This window comes from Salminus brasiliensis, chromosome 2 (genome assembly GCF_030463535.1).
Source record: "Salminus brasiliensis chromosome 2, fSalBra1.hap2, whole genome shotgun sequence".
NCBI lineage: Eukaryota > Metazoa > Chordata > Actinopteri > Characiformes > Bryconidae > Salminus > Salminus brasiliensis.
The window spans coordinates 52,707,642-52,732,507 of record NC_132879.1 but is presented as its reverse complement, the minus strand read 5'-3'; the positions used below and the strand labels follow the sequence as shown (position 1 = coordinate 52,732,507).

The window sequence follows — 24,866 nt, the reverse complement described above, 5'->3', positions numbered from 1 at the left end:
AGCAGAGATCAGTTCCTCATAATCAGGGTTAGAAACAAGCTGTTCTATGGGATAAAGAGAGGAGGCCAGGACATGTTAAATAGGCATCTTAAAATTAATTAAGAATATTTTTGGTAAATAAAGCCACACAGGCGCCCTTTACGATCTGTGTATCTACTCCCATAGGAAGACATACACAGCAGTGTGTGAGCTTTTCCAGGCTAGGTTTTGCTTAAAGACTGGGTTGAATTCATTATGTTTGTCCCCTCTGATATTAAATACAGCATTTTCTGCTGATATCAACCTATATTCTGCCACCTGCAATTCTAACTAACAGAGATCACTGCTGTCATGCAAAAACCTTGTATCTCTATTTCTGTTTTTCACTTTTTGACATAATGTGAATCTGGCAGTTGTTCTTTACACTGTGCCCCATTTATTGACCAGAAATGCTCCAAAATGACTTAATTGTTTCCACATCGACTTATTTCGTAAATTAAGAAGGGTTTTACCTTCTCCTATAAACTTGCTGTTTTGGAAATACAAGGTTTTTGCATGACAGCGATGATATACAGTCCATTTCTATTAGCTTTAATCTGAATAACATCTTTTTTTCAGTCTCTCTTGCTTTCTCTTTCTCTTTCTCTTTCTCTCACACACATGCAAACACACCCACACACACACACAGACACACACACACACACACATAGACCTCCAGCTCTTAGTCCTGCCAGTCACATACATATAAACGCAAGCCACACTCTCCCTTGCTTTGGGGTGTCTGACCTAGTTGGATACAATTCGCAAAAAGGATTCTTACTGAAACCAAGTGGGATGAATAGAAGTCTCTCCATGGAGGCAAGTTGCAAAATAAAGTCTTTCTCATTAAACAGTCTATCTAACTGAATTCAGCACACAGCAGCAAGGCCAAAACGTGAAGAGATGTGCATCAAAAAGCGATGAAATGTTCATGAACCTGTGAAAAAACAATCAAATACCCCCCCAAGGGATCAGTAACCAGTTACTGGACTTACTACTTACTAAACTTCTGCACAATGCTTGCTCACTCACTGCAGATGCTGTCCTATAGCTTCACATTTCAGATGTTTCAGATGTAGTCTGGGTGATAGTTGAATGCTACTGGACATTCAGACATCCAGGTCAGGTTTAGTTCGGTACAGATTCTATCTGACTGTGTACACTTACACCTCTACAGATCAGCACACACACAAAGCCTGAGTCCCCCTCTCCCTCCAGCATGCACCCTCTATCTCAGACATACACACAAAAGGCTATGGGCTACCTTTGGCAGATAAGTAATTGTTTCTGTAGCCCACCCTTACAGACACACACACACACACACCCAGACTTCTTCACAAAACAGACACACACAAACAAAAGACGCAAACACTTTCTCACGTGATGTCGAGTGAAGGCCACCGTTGGCAGGGTGTGTGTTTGTGGGCCCCTGATGTCATCCCCTCCAGCTTCCTTCATCTCCAGAGCCTCGCTACACCTCCCACAGCCCGACTCTGCTTATAAAGGAAAAGACAGGGATGCAGGACCCACTCTGAGAGACACATGGGCAGAGAGGGGCAGGGAAGGGCAGCGGAGAGAATGGGCCTACATCTTCACAGACTTTAACAGCATGCAGTGGGTCAGGGAATGAATGAATGCAGGTTAAGTCATGGGTGGTGTGTTTTCCTCTTCTTCACTTTCGACCTGATACCAGACGCTCAAACTGGGACGAAAGGTAAGGCAAGCTCCACTTGCTTCGAAATGTGTTCGACTGGGACGGTGATTACAGCTTGATCCACTTTTAACTGTAACGTAAAGCAGAGATCATTGCATTTTAAGACTCGAAAACAAATGATACATAAAAATAAATATGCACAAGTCAATTAAGCAAGTAATTAATGAAAAAGCTGGTTTTGGAAGGGCTGTTTTTACTCTAGCAATCCTGCCCTGAGGGAAGACAATGAGTTCAACTGTGTGTTTATATTGTTTCTTAAGGTTCTGATCCGGTGACTTGTGAACATTGCCCTAATGAGGGGAAGGCTGCTCGCTTTACTCTGGATACAAACCCCCTTATTCAGGGCAATGCTCTGTATTCTTCCCCTCCTTTGCCTTCCTCAGCGCAGAGGGGTTTCCTATATCAATAGGTGCAGCTTGGTCAATAGAGACTTGGGAGAGTGGTTGCCTATTGACTGGGCTGGGACCGGCGGAAAAAAAAGGAGCAGGGCTTTTTGGGGTAGGGAAGGAAAAGGAGGGGAGTGTTGGGCTGAGGACGCTGGGTTGTCTTGTGGATGTCTTTGATTACACTCCACTGAAGCTTGGCCTCTTAGTGTTCCTCTTTTATTTGTCCTCCAAACAAATATGTGATATTCCTTTACTCGCCTTTCCAAGATCATCTTTAAAACAGCATACAGGGATATGAATCCCACTGGGCGTCTTTCTAAGTGGGTGATGGACAGGTAATGCTAATACGCTCACTGTGGGTCTGAGAAGTGAACTCTTATCATAATATTGTCTCTGCTGTTATGAAGAGTTTCACCCTTACACGTTTTAAAGGACTTCTGGATCATGTACATTGTGTGTGTGTGTGTGTATTTATATACATGTACACAAACTGTTAAATCAACTGAACAATTTACTGAATTTAGAGAAAGATTTATTTCATTGAGGGAACAAATTGTTAGTCAAGGGACCATTTTTAATTGATAAATACAGTGTTAAATAAAATGATTTACTAAATTGAAAAAACTGATGGTTAAATTGAAAGATTGATGTTTTAACTTTAGGGAATTATTTATTAAATTAGGGGAATTATATATTAAATTGAGGGAACTGATGGTTAAGTCGAAGGAACAATTTAGCTACTGAATATAGAGAACGATTTCTGAACAATTGAGGGAATGTTTTATTAAATTGAGGGAACTGATGGTTAAATTGAAAGATTGATGTATTAACTTTAGGGAATGATTTATTAAATTAGAGGAATTATATATTAAATTGAGGGATTGATGTATTAACTTTAGGGAATTATTTATTAAATTAGAGGAATTATTTATTAAATTAGAGGAATTATATATTAAATTAGAGGAATTGTATATTAAATTGAGGGAATTATTTATTAAATTAGAGGAATTATTTATTAAATTAGAGGAATTATTTATTAAATTAGAGGAATTATATATTAAATTAGAGGAATTGTATATTAAATTGAGGGATTGATGTATTAACTTTAGGGAATTATTTATTAAATTAGAGGAATTATATATTAAATTAGAGGAATTGTATATTAAATTGAGGGATTGATGTATTAACTTTAGGGAATTATTTATTAAATTAGAGGAATTATTTATTAAATTAGAGGAATTATATATTAAATTAGAGGAATTGTATATTAAATTGAGGGATTGATGTATTAACTTTAGGGAATTATTTATTAAATTAGAGGAATTATTTATTAAATTAGAGGAATTATATATTAAATTAGAGGAATTGTATATTAAGTTGTGGGATTGATGTTTTAACTTTAGGGAATTATTTATTAAATTAGAGGAATTATTTATTAAATTAGAGGAATTGTATATTAAGTTGTGGGATTGATGTTTTAACTTTAGGGAATTATTTATTAAATTAGAGGAATTATTTATTAAATTGAGGGAACTGATGGTTAAGTCGAAGGAACAATTTAGCTACTGAATATAGAGAACGATTTCTGAACAATTGAGGGAATGATTTATTAAATTGAGGGAATGATTTATTAAATTGAGGGAATGATTTATTAAATTGAGGGAACTGATTAATAAATGAAGGGACCAGCACATTAAATTGAGAGCGCTTTGTGGGGACTGTTTAACTGAGGGAAATTTATTATATTGAGAGAAATGAGGCGACAGATTTATATATATAATTAATATATAACATATAATTAATAATTAATTAATATAATTAATTTTAAAAATTATTATTAAAAATTATTTATTAAATTGCGACAACGTTTTATTAAACTCCGGGAATGGTTTTAAGTCTTTATATTATTTTGTTAATCTTTGGAGGCTTCAGTCGAGGTTCCGTTGATGTTTAACGGTTAACATCGCTAGCTAGCTAGCTAATAGCTAACTATCGTTTAGATGGACAGTTACTTTTCCAGTTGTTTGGAATTGGTTAACTTTACGATATCCAAATAATCTGACTGTTAAAATTACGAAGATGTAATTAAGATGGCTTATTGCATCATTTCTGACTAAACCAGCTCGCTAGCTACCAAGCTAGCACTATCTAGCTAACGTAGCTAGCTATCAAGCTAACTAGCTAACGATTCTGTTCGAGGACTTTCAAACGTAAATATCTAGACTTTTAATCACAGTTTTCTACAGCTTGTGTGTCTGTATATTATGCCAGAAGCTTATTTCTGTTAAAATAACAATGCAGGTTACAGTAAAGCCACACGATGAACCGCTACAGTGTCTCTCGACCGATCTACTCCAAACGGGCCTTCGACGAGGATAACGAGAGGCAGCTGCCGGAGAGCAGGAGCTTCAGGGAGAGGTTCAGCGCTTTCTTTAAGTGAGTGTGTCTCTAATATTTCATTAAAATCAAAATCAACTGCCTTACGAGTTGACTATCTGCTTAATGTGGCTTTTTAATGCTAAGCCAGTGTTTCCCAAATCTCCACCTGCAGCCCACCTGCAGCCCACCTGCACTGTATAACTTCATGATGTAGCTAGTTATACTGCACCTACAGCATACCATAGCTATTACCATTAAAGTCAATCATGAAGTTATACAGTGCAGGTGGACCATTAACGTTAATGAGCTGATTTGGGTGAATCAGGTGTGTTATGTATGCTTTATACACTTCTCTAAGCAGTTCAGTCCTTGAATAGCTGTGTGCATGCTTGTGTACTGTATGTATTTGCACCCTGATGCATGGTTATTACAGATGCTCTAGTAGCCGGGCCAAACAGGTTCTTAAAGGCCTTTTTCCAATCTTGGACTGGCTGATCCAGTATCCAGTCAAGCTGTGGCTTCCCAGTGATGTCATATCTGGAGTTAGCACGGGACTGGTTTGCTGTTTACAAGGTAAGCGTCTCTTTCCGATTATGAGAAAGACTGTGGTTATTGTTGTGAACGTTGGAGTATTTACTGATTTGTTTGCTGTTTTGTTTCTTCACAGGTTTGGCGTATGCACTCTTGGTCTACGTTGGTCCAGTATATGGACTCTATGCTGCTTTCTTTCCTATCCTCACGTACTTTTTTCTTGGCACCTCTAGACACCTATCTGTTGGTAGGTTTCTGTGTTCTGCAGAATACACATGTGTATTCTGGTGTGAGACCCTGTTGATATCAGGAGTCCCATTTCCTGGCATGGAAAAGACATTCATTGGCACCTCTTTTTCTTTCAGGTCCATTTCCAGTCACCTGTCTGATGGTGGGGTCTGCAGTGTTGACTCTAGCACCTGATGAGGATTTTACACGCCCTATGAATGGGACTTCTGTGAATGAGACTGGGCTGGTATCAGAGGCAGTGGAGGTGGATATTATCGCAAGGGACGGCCAAAGAATTGTAATAGCATCCACTATGACTGTTTTGATTGGACTGTTTCAGGTAAGGTTTCAGTTCTATACTAGTCTAAAAACTAGGTCTAGAGTAGGGAAGGTTTTCATAAAGATGTGGTAGGATTCGATTGGTAGGAATGTCCTGCACATTTTTACAAAGTGGGAATGATCAGGAATGACCAGAAATTATCAAGATGGTTCCATCCCCAACCTAGTAGCACTGCAGCTGTTAAATTCACAGTCTTATTACATCATACAGGATTGTTATTCACAGACTGCTTGGAAAACAATTGTAATTGACTGTTGTTCTTCAGTTATAGAAGGAATGGACGTCTGGACCTGCCAGTGGGCCATTCAGGGAGTTAAAAATCTAGACAGATTTAGACGATCAGCATGCTTGTTATCTTCATGTCACTACCAAAACTTTATCTAAGATGACCTTTTCGTGCATTTCTGTGTTTGCTTGCTTTCCAGTTAGGAATGGGGGTACTTCATGTGGGCTTCCTGGTGCGGTACCTGTCTGATCCACTGGTAGGAGGCTTCACCACAGCAGCTGCTTTCCATGTGCTCATCTCCCAGCTCAAAATGGTCCTGTCAGTCCCCACCCAAAGCCACAATGGCTTCTTCTCTATTGCCTATGTAAGTTGATGAAGTGAACACATTATCACTTGAAGAGCTTGAAAGAATGCAGTGTTGCTTTGCTGCGATTGGCCTTAATTCTTTCACTATGTTACTTCAGCAGGCTGCTGATTGATGGGGCAGCAGTTTATGCATAATACAACACACAGACATACGCATTTACCTTTATGGCAGAAGTGCTTTGCCGTCCACTCAGAAAATATCCCTGTTTGGTGTGAATAAGCTAGAATGCAAAGATACCTCTAAACTTAGACACTGCCAAATACAGAAGTCAGTATATATACCTAGATACAAAAGGTGCACAGTACTCAACATCTACATTGTGCCTTTAATAAGTGCAAGATTAGTGCAAGATTAGTGCTGAATTAAGTGCTCTTGAAAGAGATGGGTCTTCTGTCAGCATTTGAAGACATCAAGCAACTCCGTTCTACCACCTTGGTACCAGGATAGAGGAAAGTCTAGATAAGCCTTTCATATGTCTTGAGGGATGGTGGGTCAAGCTGAGCTGTACTTCAGGCCTGAAGTTCTCTTGGTATGGATTGTGTTTTGACCAGTGTCATCAGGTAGGGATGGGCTTGTCCATTTTTGGCTTTGTAGGGCAGTGTCATAGTTTAGAATCTAAAGTGGGCAGCTAAGTGAAGAGAGTGCTATATATAAATGAAATGGCTGAATTTCATGCTTCTGCATTCTGGATCAGGCCTGATGGTATGCGTAGGAAGACCAGTCAGGAGAAAGTTGCAGGAGTCTTGAGATTATAAGGAACCTGAACAAGCACCTGTTATAATCACCCTGTTTAGTTTACATTAGTACAAAAATATTTACTGGCATCAAAAAAGTAAATAAATGTTGTATTCAGTTGTTTTTGAGATGACGTCACTGGTATTAACGAGATCGGTGTCTGCAGGAACCTTGAAAGCACCAATAAGAGATTTTGGGAAAGAAATGTAGTGGTTGTTGTTGTAATATATATACACTGTGATTTCAGGTTCTCAGTGATGTGTTTCGAAATATCAAGCAAACCAACGTGGCTGACCTTGTTGCTGGCTTACTGGCTATAGTCACAGTGATGGCAGTGAAAGAGGTCAATGCCAAATTTCAACATAAGATTCCAATTCCAATTCCCATCGAAGTGATTGTGGTACGTATGTGCTTTTACTACTGACATACAGTATACTTTCTCTAGGTAAAGTTACACTAAACTGGAAAGTGTGTAGTTATACCCTTGTTGTACCCTGGCTGTTAAGATGTGTAAGCCTCAGTGTGGCGTGCAAGTCCAGTATGAGCCAATCTAAATACACCATAAGGACAAAAATATTGGGATACCTGCTCAATCGCTGTTGTTTTTTCCCCCCAAAATCAAGGGTGTTAAAAAAAGAGTGTATACTGCTTTTGGTGAACTAGCTGCCTCTACAGTCCAGGGAAGGCTTTCTAATAGATTCTGGAGCATTGCTTTGAGAAAGTGAATGCATTCAACGACATGAGAGTTAGGGAAGTCAGGACTTTGGATGATCTCCATTTCACCTCATCACCATAATCACTCCAGCTCATCCCAAAAGTATTGGATGGAGCACCATCATTCCAAAGAACAGCTGATCCACAGCTCATTGATAGGGGGCTCTTTACCCCTCTAGCCCATGCCTTGTTTATGTTTTTCTGCTCCATAGAATCCTATTCTATTTGCAGTACTTGTCTACAGGGACTAGACGAGCTGTGTGTGTGCCTTTGTCCATCTGTGTCAGCAGTGGGTGCTCCTTAAAGTAGCTCAATGCATTAATTAGTACACAAACATTTCAATACTATATATATATATATATATATATATATATATATATATATATATATATATATATATATGTGTGTGTGTGTGTGTGTGTGTGTAATCTCTATACTATATATATTATTACAATCTCTCATCTCTTTTGCAGCAATTGCACCAGTGGCCACTTATGTTTATAACATAGAAATCATTTCCAACATTGAAAACATTTCCAAGCATATATATATATATATATATATGTATATATATCATACATAATATTGAACATGTACAAAACTGTACAAAACAAAAAGCATGCACTTCTTAACAATCACAGTTCCCTTTAAGAATGCTTTTCCAAATGTTTTTTTTCCTTTCAAAAATGTATAAGACCTTCTCTCTCATAGACAGTGATTGCTACAGGGGTCTCCTATGCAGTGGATCTACATTCCCGCTACGGCGCCAGTATTGTTCACAGCATCCCGAGGGGGTGAGAGCACTTCCTGTGGCATTTCCTATTTCCTGTTTAGGACGACGAGGACACTCATGATTTTTTTTATTGACACACTATTATTATCATCTCTGCAAAATCATTCAGCAAATGCCATTAGAAGCAGGGCGGACTCTGAAATGTAATCGCTGGAACAATGACATGAACAAATGGTTCAAAACCATGGTCCAATAAAAACAAGAAACAGCAATGTAAAACACAAACGCTAAGTCAAATTCAGATATCAAAGCTGGCACTGCAGAGAGCCCTCAATGTTTATAGGGAAGAGGAAATTTATCCAAGCCCATTCCAGCTAAACAAGTGATGGAGGTGCAGACCTTATGAGAATCTATCTGTCTGAGCTAATATCTGCACATTGGTGTGTTCCACAGGTTTGTTCCTGTCCAGGTTCCAAAGATAGAACTGTTTGGACGAATTGTGGGTTCTAGTTTTTCCACGGCAGTGGTGGGATATGCTGTAGCCGTGTCAGTGGCTAAACTCTACGCGGCTAAACATGACTACAAAATTGATGGTAATCAGGTACGTGCAGAAATAATTTGTCTGTGTACACTGTGTGCCTAAAAGTATAAAGACAGGCTTTAAGGTGCATTAGAATGCACCCGCTGCTGACTCAGGCAATCCAGTGTGCATTCACTGCTTGGATATATCTGTAAAAAAGCAATACTAATGCACTGTAAAGTAACTGATTACAGATTACGTTTTTAAAATGAACTTAACTTACTTTAGTCAAAAGCTCTCTTTTTTTGTAGTTCCACATCTCTGTTTGATCAGCAATACATATTCGAAGAGCCTCAAAAACATTTACACAGGGACACTATATGTCAAAATGTTTGTGGACACCTCTTTTAATTAATGTGTTCACCCATTGCTGACACAGATGTGCAAATGCACACACACAGCTTGTCTAGATCCTATAGAGAAAAGAACTTCCAATAGAATAGAACTCTCTGGAGCAGGTTAACAGGGTATAAAACCCTGGAACTGTGTTCTCTGGTATGATAGTGATCCATCCTGTACTTTTCAAGTAAGTCTGGAAGTTGGGTATGAGGTGGAGGGGTGATCATCCAACATCCTGACCTCACTAACGCTTGTCACTGAATGCTGAATCAGATCCTCACAGAAATGATCTAAAATGTAGGAGAAAGCCTTCCCTGGGCAGTAGAGACAATTACTCCAGTAAAAGCAGGATGAAGTCCTGCCCTTGGTTTTGGAAGAAAGAGTGAATGAGCAGGTGTCCTAATACTTTTGTGCATATAGTGCATGTACTTGGTTTCATAGCTCTAAAGTGGCGCAATCGTTTAACTGCCTGCTTGTTAGGAGACAGGAGATAATCAAGTTTGAATCCCATTAACACCACAATCCTCCATAGTCAGGAATCTGAGAATAGGAAGGCCTACACCCATGTGATGGGGGAGTCTGAATCTAAAGATGGGAATAAACAGTAAACAAATTGGTGGGAGATGCACAGACTAAGATTTGTACATAAGTGATGAAGCGCCCTCCATTACCTTTGGAATAAGATGGAGTGGTTTGTGATTCAAACTCCAGTGTCAGTACCAACCTTACTCATGCTTTTGTGGTTAAATGCAATTTAATCCTCGCAGCTTTGTTCCATCAAAGCCCCCCCACCATCCCTTAATTTGAGAAGAAATATTAGATGAGCTGGTATCTACAAACGTTTGTGTGTTTTTGTATGTTTGCCAGATATATGAATATAATTAAGTGTGTGTCTGTGTACTTGTTTGTGATGGATCATTTCCTGAAATTAGGCACTTATCAGACTGGAAGTCTCTCACAGGTTGAAAAGCTTCCGTGACGCAAGGGCGGGAATGCACTGAGTGACCTTACAAAAAAAGGTCACCATTACATTATTAAAAGAGCGATAAAGCATCTGGTGGAAAACAGTGCCTCCCATCACTGTGGAATGCAAAATCAGAGCAGTGGCGCACTGATTCTCCCAGTTTCTAACCAGCTTCTCTTCTTTTCCAACAGGAGCTCATAGCCTTTGGCATCAGCAACATTTTCTGTGGCTGTTTCTCAGGCTTTGTTGCCACCACTGCACTTTCACGCACAGCAATACAAGAGAGCACAGGAGGGAAAACTCAGGTATACATACACACATATACACTGACACACAAATACACAGAGGTGGAGGTGGAAAGTGTACATATAAACATGCACAGATGAACACAAACAAAGTATTTGCAGAATGTTTTGCTGTTTTGCAGGTGGCAGGGTTAATATCAGCTCTGATGGTGCTGATAGTGATTGTGGCTGTTGGGCCTTTATTGCAGCCTCTACAGAAGGTATGTTTTTATATATATTTTTTGCCTGCCATCACTCCCCCTCTCATATGTATTACTGAATGTGCGTGTCCTGCAACACGGGAGAAACATATACATATAAACAGGGTATTTGGAGTATTATATGTGTATATTCTATTGGACTTAGAAAGAGAGGGCCTCCAAGTGGTGCAGCCTTCTAAGCCAGTGTTTCTCAACCCCAGTCCTGGAGACTCCCTTCCTTGCACATTTATTGCTTTCTCATCTCCAAACACACCTGATTTAACAGTTCAGTCAGCAGCTTGTCTAGTCCCTGTAGTGGAGTGTTTCCAATAGAATAGAACTCTCTGGAACAGATAAACATGAAACTGTTGGCACCATGCCTAATGCCAGGTGTGGGCTAGAAGGGGTGTACAGCCCCCCATCACTGAGCTGTGATGCTTTTAGGGAACATGGATAAAAGCTGAAACAGAAGTCTTATACACTCTCTTTTTTCAGTCCGTGCTGGCCGGCATTGTCATTGCCAACCTGAAAGGCATGTTCATGCAAATCAGTGACGTGCCCATACTTTGGAAGCAGAGCAGGACAGACTGTGTGAGTGACCCAGACATTGCAAATACACAGCACAGTACGAGATCAGAGAACAGCATGTCAGCAGCTTTAAACAAAGATATAATCACCATTAAACAGAACATAATGTACATTATTATACTGTAAACCAGCATTACACTGAAAACACTTCTATTAAACCACTGTTTATATTTTACCGGTAAATGTGTACAATCAGTCTCTGATCATATGAGGTGTTCTGAGGCTTTTTTTTTTTCCTTTAGACTTTAGACCTCTTTTTTTCCCCCAAAAGGTTTAAAAACATCCCAGTTTGGGACATTTTTTCCAGTCAGCACTAGGTTACTGTGTAACAAAACTCTGTGTTAAGCTGACCCAGCAATATCCCAACATGCTTTCAGAAGAGTTACCAAAATATATGGTTTCTTCAACCCTGCACATAACTCTTTTATTGTTATCTTTTGTAGTGTAGTTTTCTTTTCTTAGTAAAATTAGCTATGTATTTCTAATAGAATGTCTAATGTCTAACAGAAGTACTGCTCAATATTGACTGTTAAATTAAAATCTAGCTTTAACATTTATGCTCTGTCTCTTCCTGTACTATTTTTGCTCCAGCCTGTTAAGAGAAAACTTTACAGGCGCACAGTAAAACATATGAAGCATTTTGCGCTGCTTTAATTCAGTGGACTAATGTGCTACCACTATGGCCCGGGGGTCGCAAGATCAAATTCAGAGCCATGCTGAAATGAGTAGATGGTGCTTTCTCCCCTCATCACTCTTAAGCATTGTTGGCTGGGACAGGCGTCTGTTACTTCAGTTGTCTGCCCAGCGATAGTTAAAATACATTATTAAAGTAGCAATTTTAGTATTATAAAATTGGAGAGTGGAGAGGTGCTAACATCATTGTGGTTGAAATAATGGCCATCTTTATGGAGCACACTTGCAGTTATCGTATTTTGCCACATGGTGCTCTCCATACCCATGGCTTGGGTAATACTTGCACTACTAATATTACAGCATGTGTAAACAGATAGGCATAGTGCATAGGCAGTATTATTAAACAAGAAGGTAGTGTCAATCAGGCATTCACTGTCTATCAGTACTAGCTTTAGCACTTTTGTAAGTCGCTCTGGATAGGAGCGTCTCCATAAATGTAAATGAACTTGAAAAATTGAAAAATGGAAATGTTATGAGCCCAGTGGTTTAAAAACATGCTTGCAGGATTCATGCACTTCATACACTTCATGCAGAAGATGTGCACAGCCTGGTGATCCTAGTAAATATATAGAATTGGCTATGAGTAAATTAAAATGTGCCTTAAATGAACCTTTTTTGCTTGAATAAAATTGTCCTCTGCTTGATTGAAACTGACAGTTCATTTCAGGAAGGTGTTGTGTATATAATGTACTGCTGATGATATATTTATTGTACACAGTTCATTTGGGTGTTTACCTGCATTTCCTGCATCATCTTGGGTCTGGACGTGGGGCTGCTGACCGGGGTGGTGTTTGAGCTGGGTACTGTGGTGGTCAGGTCACAGTTGTAAGTAACTTTGCTGCTTTATTTTCTTTGAACTTAAATATTCTGTGGGATCACTGCATTGTCACCATGTGCTGTTTATTGCCTTATAGATAGATCTTTACTACAGTCTTTTGTAATTCAGTGACATCATATCAAGGTCATTGTGGAAAGATTTACAGGATATTAGCTACCATAAAACAAATCAATGACTACAAATGATCTTAAAGGATAAGTGTAAATCTAGTGTAAATGACTTAGGGAAAAAAGATCAAATGATCAAAATCATGAATACTGTTATTAATGAACAAAGAAGATGAAAAATGAAAATATAGATGTTAATAATAATAACAACAATATGTTATTACATGCCAATAGCTGAAAAAAAAACACTAGTGTTTAGAGTTCCAGCTTTTTAACAAGGATTTACTGTATTATGAATACATTTTCTGGCAAAGTAGTCTAAGGTTTCTTGTAATCTTGGCTGTTCTAGTGAAAACATTTGTACGTGGAGTATAGACTACTTGTATTGTAAAAGCATTGTCTATATTTTGGTTACGTTAGGCAAAAATAAACGTTAGGTGATAATAATATCAGACGTAGAGGTGGAGAATTCAGGTCAAGAAGGTAATAATTATTCAGAAGATTTTGTTCCGACTACCTGGACACCTCTGCTTTTTGGATCAAAATCTTGGGGAAGATTTTTACTTTCTGCACCTGCATGTTCCACCTGGTTGGCGGTGGATCTAGTAGTAGATCTCCTTCAGGAGCAAAGTTACGTGTCAGTGTTTTAGACATTTGTTGAAGTACAAAACATGACTTCTTAGTAGTCAGTCTAAAGTTTGAAGATTTTTTGCAGTAGAGTCATACAAAGTTTCAATATTTTTTCAGTACTACATTTTGGAAAACAGTTCAATAAGTTTTTATTACATTCTGTTAATTAAATATGCTATTAGACTCATTTTGTATTGAAAAAAGAGAACAGATCATTTGTAACGCATGCATCAGCATGCCATATCTGGACGGAGTCAAGACTTGTACACTTTGTCACTTGTTTTTCATACAGCCCATCCTGTTCAACACTTGGAAATGTACCTGGCACTGATATCTACAGGAATATCAAAGATTACAAAAATGTAAGCCAGTACTAACTGTAATAATCACAGTATGCCTCTTTTTAAAATTCCAATATTTTAATGAATAATAACTGTAAATCATATCAGAATTCTTAAAAAAAACTGTTTCCCTCTTAGATTAATGAAATTCCTGGAATAAAGATTTTCAAATTCAACTCACCCATATATTTTGCCAACATCGATTACTTCAAAGAGCAGTTAAGAGATTCTGTGAGTAGAATGTGTTGTATTTTCATTTTTGCTGGATACATTAAAATGAACAAAAATGTTATAAATGAAAGTGTTTTTCACATTTTTTCGCATTTCACTGTTGATGTTTTGTTCATAACCATGTAAATGCACAAAGAACAGGTGGGATTTGATGCCGCACGGGTGTTTAAGAAAAGGAACAAAGCTCTAAAAAAGATCCACAAGCTTATTAAGAAGGGGAAGCTGAAAGTCACTGAGGTACACAAGAGAACTACATTTCATTTATACATGTCATTTATTTATTAATGTAAATATATAAACATGGTTTCTGTGTGAGGCTTATTTAAGATCATTGGAGTCAGGTGCCTGACATATGCTTAAAAAACTTAGCACACCTGTGTGATAAGCAGTAAGGTGTAATCTTGTGTAATCTTACCTTTGATATAAGTCATTGATGTCTGCTGCAGAACGGCTTGGTGCCAGTGGCCCACATGGGTGTGGACAATGATGCCTTTGAGAGTGAGCGGGACCCTGAGCAAGTGGAAAGTGGAGCTTCGCAGGCAGTGGAGGGTGGGCCTCGACGAGACATTGAAGTGGAGGTGCAGGTGGACTGGACTTCAGCACTGCCCGTCAATGTGACAGTCCCTAAAGTGGACATCCACAGCTTGGTGATGGATTTCTCTGCTGTCTCCTTCCTAGACGTGAAGTCTGCAGACTCTCTCAGACTGGTGGGTCTCTACTCTACCTGGGGTAAATTGTGAACTAGTGTGAAATCTTAAAGCACATGCTATTGATTTTTTTCAAAATTTCTTTTACACATCAGACATGAAAATACTCAAGGCAGGTATTTTCCATCATATACTCTTGCAATTAAAAGTGCCAGATGCAACAAGAAAGGGTTCTTTCAAGCAGTGCCACTTTTGGTTTTCTTAAGAAGCTTTCAGTGGATGGTTCCTTATAGAGACCTTTAAAAATGATTATATAAAGCATCAAAGGGTTCCACTGTTGTTTCAAATCAAATAATACCATGACATTAACTACACTATATGTCCAAATGTTTGTGGACACCTCTTCTAATAAATGTATTCAGCTGTGTCAGCTTTATTGTTTTTCTACTGAATTTAAATTAGGATATTTATCTTTAATTTTGTAGGTTCTTATATAGCAGAAATTGCTGCCAATCATTTGGCCTTTTTTTAACAATTATTTATTTTTTTGCAGTGAAACTGTGTCAACAATGGGTGCAGTGAACAAGTTCAGTGCAACGTTGCTGAATCATTAGAAGGGGTGTCCCCAAACAATTGGCCATATCAGTGATCTCTAACTATGGTAAACACTGATTTCCATTCTAGAGCCCCTTATAAATTCACAGATAGTCATCATGTTTAGGTTTTACCAATTTAAATGTTTAAAATCAATATAAGATATTATTTATATATAATTCTCTTTAGCATATTGTAAATAATATAGTCCACATTCAGCGAGATATTAGATTTTGCCACATATACATGTAAATTAAGCATAAAAACAAGTTGTGACAGTAATTGCTCTAAACGCTCTAAGGACTATGTTTTGCCTCTTATATGTGCTGTTGAGAGGAGATTTAATTTTAGGTAAACTGAAGTTGGGTCTCCTCGCTTGAAATATTACTGTAAAGGCAAGTGGTGCGAAGACATCTGTAGCGTTAATGTGCGCGTGAAAATTTGTAGCGATAGTATGTCAACTCAATACTGGCCTTGCCCAGCATTGCAATCGGAGCATTAGCATTGCTTCTGCGCCATTGTCTCAAGCCATGTTTATGAGGTCCTGGGCCCTTCATGTCTAAAAGCTAGTAAATATGTGATCTACATCTTATGGCTCTGAGGGCAAGGCATGAGTCCTTTACCAGGCATGTAATGGTACATAAAACATAATAGAGGTAATTTGTTGCCACAGAACCTTTATTTTAAAATAAAGAGCAAATATTTTGGTACCAAACCTCCCATTGTTGAAATGCCATTGACCATCCAATGGCAGACCGGCCAAACGAGGCTTGCTTGTTTTTTTCTTGTTTTCATTATCATCACATTCTGTCATTGTTTGTAAACTCCAGTAAAATGACCTTAATCTTTTGATGCTGTTGATGGTGCGGACAATGAAGTACACATTAGCATATTGTACAGTATTTCTCAGTTAAAAGGCTCTGATGCACATGAAGTGCTATAGTGTGGTTCTCACTGTGTTGATGTGCAATGTTTTCAGATAACAAAGGCACCATTCATTAAGAACGTGGTGTATCTACTGATAACTCACTCATAGTTTCGTATTAGTCAGTGATTTGTCATGTCTTTATCCTTCACAGGTCATAAAGGAATTTATACGCATTGGAGTCAGGGTCTATATTGCAGGCTGTGACGGTATGGCTTGTGTCAGAGCACACACTGATGTAGATAAGATTAACACATTCTATTTTGTTTCGTAGTACAGTCTTGGCACAATATACAGGCAGTGTATTTGATATCAGTTACTGTTTGGAGTTTTTTAATTAGCTCTATCCTATATTTGTTACAGATGAAACAGTAAGGAGGATGGAGGCCCTGTGTTTCTTTGACGACATGGTGACCAGAGATATGCTCTTCCTCACTGTCCATGACGCCATTCTCTTTATCAAGCTGGAAGCTTCCAATGGGAATGTGTCTGACCCCATGGTAGACAAGGCAAGTTGTAAATAAACTAATGGCTATTAAGAGGGGTGGCAACATCAGGAGGGTTTAAGGTTCACAATAAGCATTTACGAATGATGACTCTTGATTTTTTAGAGTGCTAGACTGCTGCATGAACAAACTAATGATGAACAAGTGACTGTGACGGACTAACATAGTTAAACTGCATTCTGAGATATATAGCTGTTTTACTATCTCCAGTGGAAAATCCTTCTTTTTCAAAGGAAACCATTCTTCACTTAAAAGGTGAAAAATAATGTGTTATTTAAGTATTTTTGGTTATTCTGTGACAGATAAGTAATACGTTTATGACTTGGTTGGGGCGAAAAAGTCTTAGATATTGTTTAAGAAACCTATTTACCATCCTGTTATTTTGCCTCAGAATTAAATATACAATTTTTTATTTTACGGAGGGCTTGTGCTTTTATTAGCTAGTTTTATGGCACCAGCGACAGTTTGCAGAATCCACATATTATAGTTAAACCACTGTAACAGAACTACATTGTATTACTGTCTTCTTGTTCTGTCCTCTGTTCTGCAAGCTGAAGAGATTGTAGCCGGTTTGCTATTAGCCTTGCCTCTACTCACTTTACAGGGTTTGGCTTTCTAGAGTCTTACCAGTACAAAAAATAAGCCAGTACTTTCCCTTCTGATGTGGATTTAGCTTCAGTTTCAATTAAGGTATTCCAGTTTGTTTTTGAAGGAGCAGATAGAAGAGCTAGTAAAAGCCACTTGGCTAGTGTTAGCTTGTAGCTTTGCTCTTTAAATGTAAATTTTGGAGGTGTAAGCATAACAAATCATAACTGTTATGAAACAGTCTAGAGATCTTGGAATTTGCCAATTTTCCAGCTCTGTTTTGGATGGGCTGGATCTTCTTTTAAAGGGCACAACAGTGTTTGAAACCTCTTCATTATAGGGTCCCTTTAAACCAGACTCTACTGCATAGGTTAGTGTGTAGTATATAATATTGGGAGATTTCCTCACCTAGTCCTGTATCTATGTCCAGATTTCACAGATGCAGGCTGACAAAGAACCACTTCCTTTTACTGAAGATGAAGATCAGATAGAGACCTATGACAACCAACACTTGGTGAGCTCCATGCAATTTTCACATGATTTTACACAATATGTACAAAAGTATTGGGACACCTGCTCATTCATTGTTTCTTCCAAAATCAAGGGTATTGATCCTGATTTTGTTGAGGTAACTGTCTCTACTGCCCAGGGAAGGCTTTCTATTAGAATTTGGAGCATTGACATTCTAAATCCAAAGGCATTTTTGTGGAATTGCAGCTCTAACAGAATTTGATTGCAATCAGCGACAAGACCATTAGTGAGGTCATGATGTTGAATGACAACCATACCATCTCAAAAGTATACCAAAATCCATAGGCAAAAGTATAGAACGGAGCACAATTATTCCAGAGAACACATGTCTACTGCTCCACAGCTCATTGCTAGGGGGCTTTATACCCCTCTAGCTTATGTCTGCCATTAAGCCCTGGGCCAGTAGTTTCATGTTTATCTGCTCCAAAGAGTCAAATTCTGTTGGGACTAGTCAAGCTGTGTATGTATGTGTTTGCACATCTTTGTCAGCAATGAGGGCAACTTAAAGTAGATGAATGCATTCATTAGAGGGGTGTCCACAAACATTTGGACATATAATGTATATTGATTATCTATGTTAAACCTTTGTTCTTGGTGTGACATGTATTAACTAAACCATCTCTGCATTGTTTTCAGGCTATTCATGGACTCTCAAACTGAGCCTCAGCAAATTGGTTGGGTTTTTGGACTCACTGGTACGACATATGCAGTGTTCCTACTTAAAATAAACAGTTCTGGGTAGTATTCAACTATGTATCAGAGGACTTGGGTTATGATTGGATAAAACCTTCTTTAGTTCTGGATGGATTATCCTATTTTAGTTAAGATACAAAACCAGATGTTTATACGCTCATAAACTAACCACACCACACTAGTTTAACACTTAGCCACTGTTACGATTCTCTTTCTCTCAAGCATTACAAATCTGTATGAGCTGCTATGTGAGAACAACAAGAACAGCAAGCACAAGGCATGTGGTTGAATCTGTGTATACACCAACCGGCCACTTCATTTAAGCCACCTCCTTGTTTCTACACCCATTGTCCATCATATCAGCTCCACTGACCATATAGGAGCACTTTCTCTGCATACTTTGTTAACTTTCTTTCACCCTGTTCTTCAATGCTCAGGACCCCACAGGACCACTACGGAGCAGGGGGGCGGTCATTCTCAACAGTGTCACTGACATGGTCGTGGCTTGTTAGTAGTGTGTGGTGTGCTGGTACGAGTGGATCAGACACAGCGGTACTGCTGGAGTTCTTAAACACTGTGTCCACTCACTGTCCATTCTGCTTCTACCTAGTGGTTCCACCTTGTAAATGTAAAGTCAGACAAAGAAGGTCGCTGGACGCTGGTTGGTCATCATTTAGTCCTTCATGAGTGCTCACTCGATGCTACCCACAGGACGCTGTTGGCCGGATATTGGTTGAATGGTTGGTGGACTATTGTCAGTCCAGCCGTGACGCTGAGCTGTTTAAGATCTCCAGCAGCACTGCTGTGTCTGATCCAGTTGTACTGGCACAACACACACTACTAACATGCCACCACCACATCAGTCAGTGTCACTGCATTGCTGAGAATGACCCACCACACATATAATACCTGCTCTGTGGTGGTCAGTCCTGTGGGGTCATGAGCATTATGGAACTGGGTGAAAGGAGGCTAACAGGCTAAGTATGCAGAGAAACAGATGGATACAGTCTGTAATTATAGAACTACAAAGTGCTCCTACATAGACAACAAGTGTAGAAACGAGGTGATTTTAATAAAGTGGCCGGTTTTCTTCCCTGTTATACCCTGTAACACCCACCCCGAGTAGAGAGAGGGGCTGGAGAACTTGAATGAACCCAGAGGAAAGTAACTGGGGCTTTTCTCTTTGCGTTGTAGGCTCCTGCCCTGCATCCATACATTTGTGCACACATGTGTTACCCCCCCCCCAGTTATACCGTGTTTATATAGTTTTGCCTTAAATAATATGGATGTGAGAGTGGAAGCAGAGTTTTTTGGCACTTGCATTGTCATTTTGACAGTATTGCACTCGCAGTGAATACATTTCCATTCTAAGGAATATATGGTTGAATGTGGTAATAAAGAACTGAAGTGCACATGGATTATGGTTGTGCTCAGTTTGTTGTACCGATGTGCATTTTGCTGAGGTTGTCGGTAACTGGTTACATTTACTTAGTAGAGTTAAGTGTATTCAGGTAAAAGTTTGCTCAGTTTCACGTCAGCCATTCACGTCGAGTTACTAATTCTCTTCTCCAGTTACTAATTCTCTTTGCTGTGTTTGATTTTCTTCTCTTCAGTTCTATTGGACTGCTGTACTTACTGCCTTACTCGCTTTCTATTACTTTCTAGACCGAAGGGATCCCAAAAAGAGAGAAATAGACTAACATTCTTCAGTACATGTGGCAGATGTTTCTCTGCAGGTCTGTGAGGTACTCTTGAGCAGTGTTTTGAACTAATATGAGTAACTCTCATGACTTTATTTTTTACTTTTACCTCAGTGATTGATTTTGCACTGTAGATGAAGGAACAGAGCTACATGTACTATGACAATGTCAGATATTCCTGAATTAAACAGTCTGCTACACTGTACAAACCACTGCTGACATTTGTAGTATCAACTGTGTGGAACAAGAAGGTTTAGGACTGGGCTTGCTTTGTTAAAACCCCTAACACTGGTCATTCAATCGTATCATGTTAGCCACAAAGAATCATTGTGTATTCAACCCCCATACTAGTCTTATCTGTTTTGACGCTGGTGTTTCCAATGTCTGCCAGAAAAGCTTGACACCAGCATTTGGCACTGTTACAAGTAAGTAAGCTGCTAATTTAACTCAGTCGATCAGTATCTTGGCACAATTTCAAAAAGAAAAGTAGCAGAACCTCTCTGCCACCTTCTGTAGGAGCTTTGCTTTCAGTGTTCTTCATTTCTGACATTCTCGGATTAATTTTACAGATGTTTCCAGGCCTGATTATTACAATTATTTATTTTATTACAATTCTTTATTAAGTGCTTTAAGTTCTACCCACAAGGCAAGGTCACAGAATAAAGCCCTCACCAACAATGAACTTGAGAATATAAGCAATATGCTGGCATCTGCTTGGGTGGCTTTGGGATTTAGGTACAAAGTAGTTAGTCTGACTGTTTGTGCAAAGGACCTTAGTATGCTTCAATAAAGCACCTGTGTTCCACTGACATTCTTCTCTTAGTTACTCTGAAGGTCTGTTGTGTGCTTTCTCTCCTCACGTTCAGTAACAGTAGCTAAAAGCATTAATCACCCAAGCAAACATACACATGAGCCCGAGCACACACACATAGACTCACACACACCTACCTACCTTGTTCTCCTAATACTTTTAAATGCACTCAGTCCAACTCCACTGCCTGACCCTGGTTGAGAAGAGGTAAGTCATGGTAAAGCTGTTCTTTGTGGTAATGTCTAAGCTAACATTGACTGTTGAGTATGCATAGAATTCAACTTTGCAGGTCAACTGGGGTTGAATTTAGAGCTGAAGAGATAGAAAGTGTAACAGTCTTTACACACCTCATGTGGCCTTTTTGTGCAGATTCACCTTTTCTAAGACCTCTCCAGCAGTAGTGCAATCATGTTTTCATCAAAGCAAGCTGTGTTGCAAGAAAGCAGTGTAAATGACGCTGGCAGTACGAGGGTGTGCCTCTATGAACTGATCAGAGGGCTCTGTCCTCAGGATTATTATTATTGCTCTAATTATTGATAACATTGCTAAGCACAACGTATTTCTAAGTGTCCGACTCTTCAGGACTGCCGAAGATAAATCCTTTATCTGATCATCTATAGCCTTGGATTAATGATGAACACAGAGTGCTGCATTTATAGTCCGATATAAAATCACAAATTCCTTCAGTACTACGTTTGGCCTTTTCCAACCCACCATGGAAATTATATCCAGTGGAGTCAATGGACAAATGGGATGAAGCCCAAACCTTTTACATTAACCTTTTTCCAAGGATAAAATTAGACGTGCTTTTTTTTAAAGACTGATAAGGAAATGTTTATTCTGAAATTGTTTGCGTAGGATATCTTCAATGAAGCTTAACCTTGTTTAACTGTATTGATTTAGCCTACTTACTTGACTTATCATAGACTTATGTTTATTTATATACTTTTGCTTCGTTATATTAGCTGAATGTTCACTGTTTACTTCCAGTAAAATAACATGCAAGACTGGAACTGTCTAGTTTACAGTAAGTTTCAGGTTTACAATAAGCTGCCAAAACTTTCAGAGCAAAGGCTTAACAATAGGTCCCAAAAATATCCAGCTGTTCCTTCTCTGGTGAACTGCTGACCTATTAAGCGTTTATTAAAACCTGCAATAGAAATACGGTAGGTTTAAACAAGTCTACTGGAATCCATCACTCATGTTTTCTGCAATGGCAATGCAAATTTGGGTTATGTCTGTTATTTTACCTCTAGCATTTCAGGTGTTGTATGTATTACAATATAATATATTATTGCCAATTGCCAATATAATGGCAACCGAAGCAATATAGTGTCAAAATACACTCTGATCAGCAATTCCTAATGTAGTTCTAGTGAAATGACAGTATATTACTGATAAACCAGTTTTTAATAAGCAACATTTCATGAGCCATTCTGTTTGTGCTTTTATTTTGAAATTGTTAGTTTTATTGTAGTGTTTATTTTCAATGACAAAAGTTTTAATAGTGCTCTTATGTAATGGAGCGGTGCTTATTTATGATTACAGCTGATATATAAAGGATAATAAATTATTGATTAAAGAAAGGGCAATCAACCCTGTATGAGAAATAGTTACAGAATATAACGATTTTGTAAGTTTAAGTATGTTCAGTGTCAGCTTATTTTAAATACCCTTTTGTAAAGATATTAAAAAACACTATTTTTCAGATTCAGATTCTTGATTAACTGCACACTGCTCACCGGCATACATAATGTTCAACACTAGCCCCAATATTTTTAACTTTTAACCTTTTTACTGACAAACTCGTTTCCAGGTATGAACTGGACGACCTTTGGATAACTCGAATACTGTTTTACAATCCCAAAATAACACATCTTCCAGCTACTGAAATCTACTGTCACCACTGCAGAAATACTTAGCGCCTGATAACAAGGTCTAGAAAAAAAGAGGTAATGTACATGACCAATTAAAAAAACAAACATGTTTTATGGCAAAAAGCTAAAAGTTTACATTCAGCTTCATACAAAAACAATACATTTCAGTTTAGGATTTAGGTTGGGAAACTAAAATGCTTTAGCTTTCTCTGGATGAAAGCAATTACTGTGCTTTCAATACATTTACAACCTGGATAAATACCAACCAGCCAGCCATATAATCATTATCAATATAATCAGTGCTTACATAAAGTTTATGTGGTTAAAATTTCAACCTGGCAACAGATAACACTGGCTGCTGGCCAAATATTAATACTTTGATTGCTTTCTTACAACTTATGGATAAATATGTAACAAGAGTGATGTGAAGGGTGAATAGATAAATAGATTTCATGTAAATAAACACTATATGTCCAAATGTTTGTGGACACCCCTTCTAATAAATGCATTCAGCTGCTATATATATAAGTTGCAGCTTGTCTAATCCCTGTAGAGAAGTTTTGTCAATAGCTTGGCATGGGCTAGAGGAGTATAAAGCTGGGGAGTTGGAGTTGGCGATGATGGATGAGTTTGGTTGTAGACCACCCAACATTCTGACCTCACTAGTACTTCTGTTAGCTCTCTAGCTGAATGCTATCAAATCCTCACAGCAATGCTCCAAAATCAAATAGATAGCCTTCACTGGACAGTGAAGACAGTTACTCCAACAAAAGTAGGACAAACTCTTTTAAAAGCCCTGTTCTCAGAAGAAGCAATGAATAAACAGGTGTCCCAATACTTTTGTCCATATATTGTATGTTATAATACATGAGATATACAAATGATTTCTGTTCCGTAGCTGGAAATCAAGTGAATTTTGGTTTTTAGAAGGTCAAGCCTTGGGAAGATACTGCTCGATAACACCTTTAAGACTACTAAAGTTCTGTTCTACTGTCCAGCCAGAACTCAAGGTTAGCTAGGACTTAAGGTCAACCTCACATAGTCAGCTAACTCCTTTAAGGGTACCATCAAAGAGCAGATTAAGCTTATGGAGCGCTTTGGACCTGTCATAAAGAAGGCCTTGAAAGGACAAGACTTGGTCTTGTAGTCAAAACACTAGTAAATTTCATGCGTTTCCATAGAGATGGCAAGCTGTGACTACCTCGTCACCTTCCTTCTCCAGTCTGTTACTGACATCCTCAGTTCTGAAGTAGTTTACTCACATGCAGGCTAGACTGCAGGCTTTTCCCCACCTTAAACCTCATGCTATGCTGAGATCATCTGACCTGCTGTAAGTGTAATCAGAATAATCATTTCAAAATTTCTTTGGTTTGTTTAATTTATTTGTTTATTTTGTTCTGATTAGCACCTAGTGGACAGAGAGTAACTGAAGCCTTAATGCTCCCATCTGCAACAAAGTATGTCCAAAAGTATTGTCCAAAGGTTTAGGCACTTGCAAAAACTCTTTAAGTGTTTATTTGTTTAGTAAAACACTATTAATATAATCCATAATAGTAACATTGCTACAAAAAGTGGTGGTTCTCCATCACTGTGTTCATCATTAGAACATCTCCAAAGTTCTCCTCATGGAGTCTAGTATTATTCAGAGTTCTCATCCAACACGTGGTTTGGTGGTAAATCAGGGCTTAATGATGGTAAATCAGATGAGCTGCTGCTGCTGCTGCTGATGGAGTTGAACACATTCTCAACGCTGGGCTGGCTGGACTGGGGGACGTCCAGGAGAAACCTGGAGGAACCAAGCTCTGTTCTTCAGACTAGCTCACAAGATTCT

The 24,866-nt window shown here is 38.5% G+C and overlaps 1 protein-coding gene across 1 annotated transcript; it reads left to right on the top strand.

Moving 5' to 3' along the window:
- The first annotated feature begins 1,549 nt into the window (after positions 1-1,549).
- Positions 1,550-19,419, top strand: LOC140549469 (pendrin-like). The gene is made up of 21 exons (XM_072673141.1): positions 1,550-1,732; positions 4,420-4,554; positions 4,931-5,070; positions 5,165-5,275; positions 5,394-5,596; positions 6,022-6,186; positions 7,172-7,324; positions 8,350-8,432; positions 8,825-8,972; positions 10,446-10,559; positions 10,682-10,759; positions 11,234-11,329; positions 12,738-12,844; positions 13,887-13,956; positions 14,074-14,166; positions 14,308-14,403; positions 14,613-14,873; positions 16,487-16,541; positions 16,696-16,841; positions 17,854-17,937; positions 18,591-19,419. Exons 2-21 carry the CDS (start codon positions 4,439-4,441, stop codon positions 18,612-18,614), a joined length of 2,343 nt encoding a protein of 780 aa, XP_072529242.1. The 5' UTR covers positions 1,550-1,732; positions 4,420-4,438; the 3' UTR covers positions 18,615-19,419.
- The last annotated feature ends 5,447 nt before the right edge of the window (positions 19,420-24,866 follow it).

Bases quoted from the DNA above. Each gene is read 5' to 3' on its own strand.
- LOC140549469 (XM_072673141.1), top strand. From the start codon at position 4,439: ATGAACCGCTACAGTGTCTCTCGACCGATCTACTCCAAACGGGCCTTC. The intron at 13,957-14,073 runs GTAAGCCAGTAC...TTTCCCTCTTAG, and splicing joins ATATCAAAGATTACAAAAAT to ATTAATGAAATTCCTGGAAT. The intron at 14,404-14,612 runs GTACACAAGAGA...TGTCTGCTGCAG, and splicing joins GGAAGCTGAAAGTCACTGAG to AACGGCTTGGTGCCAGTGGC.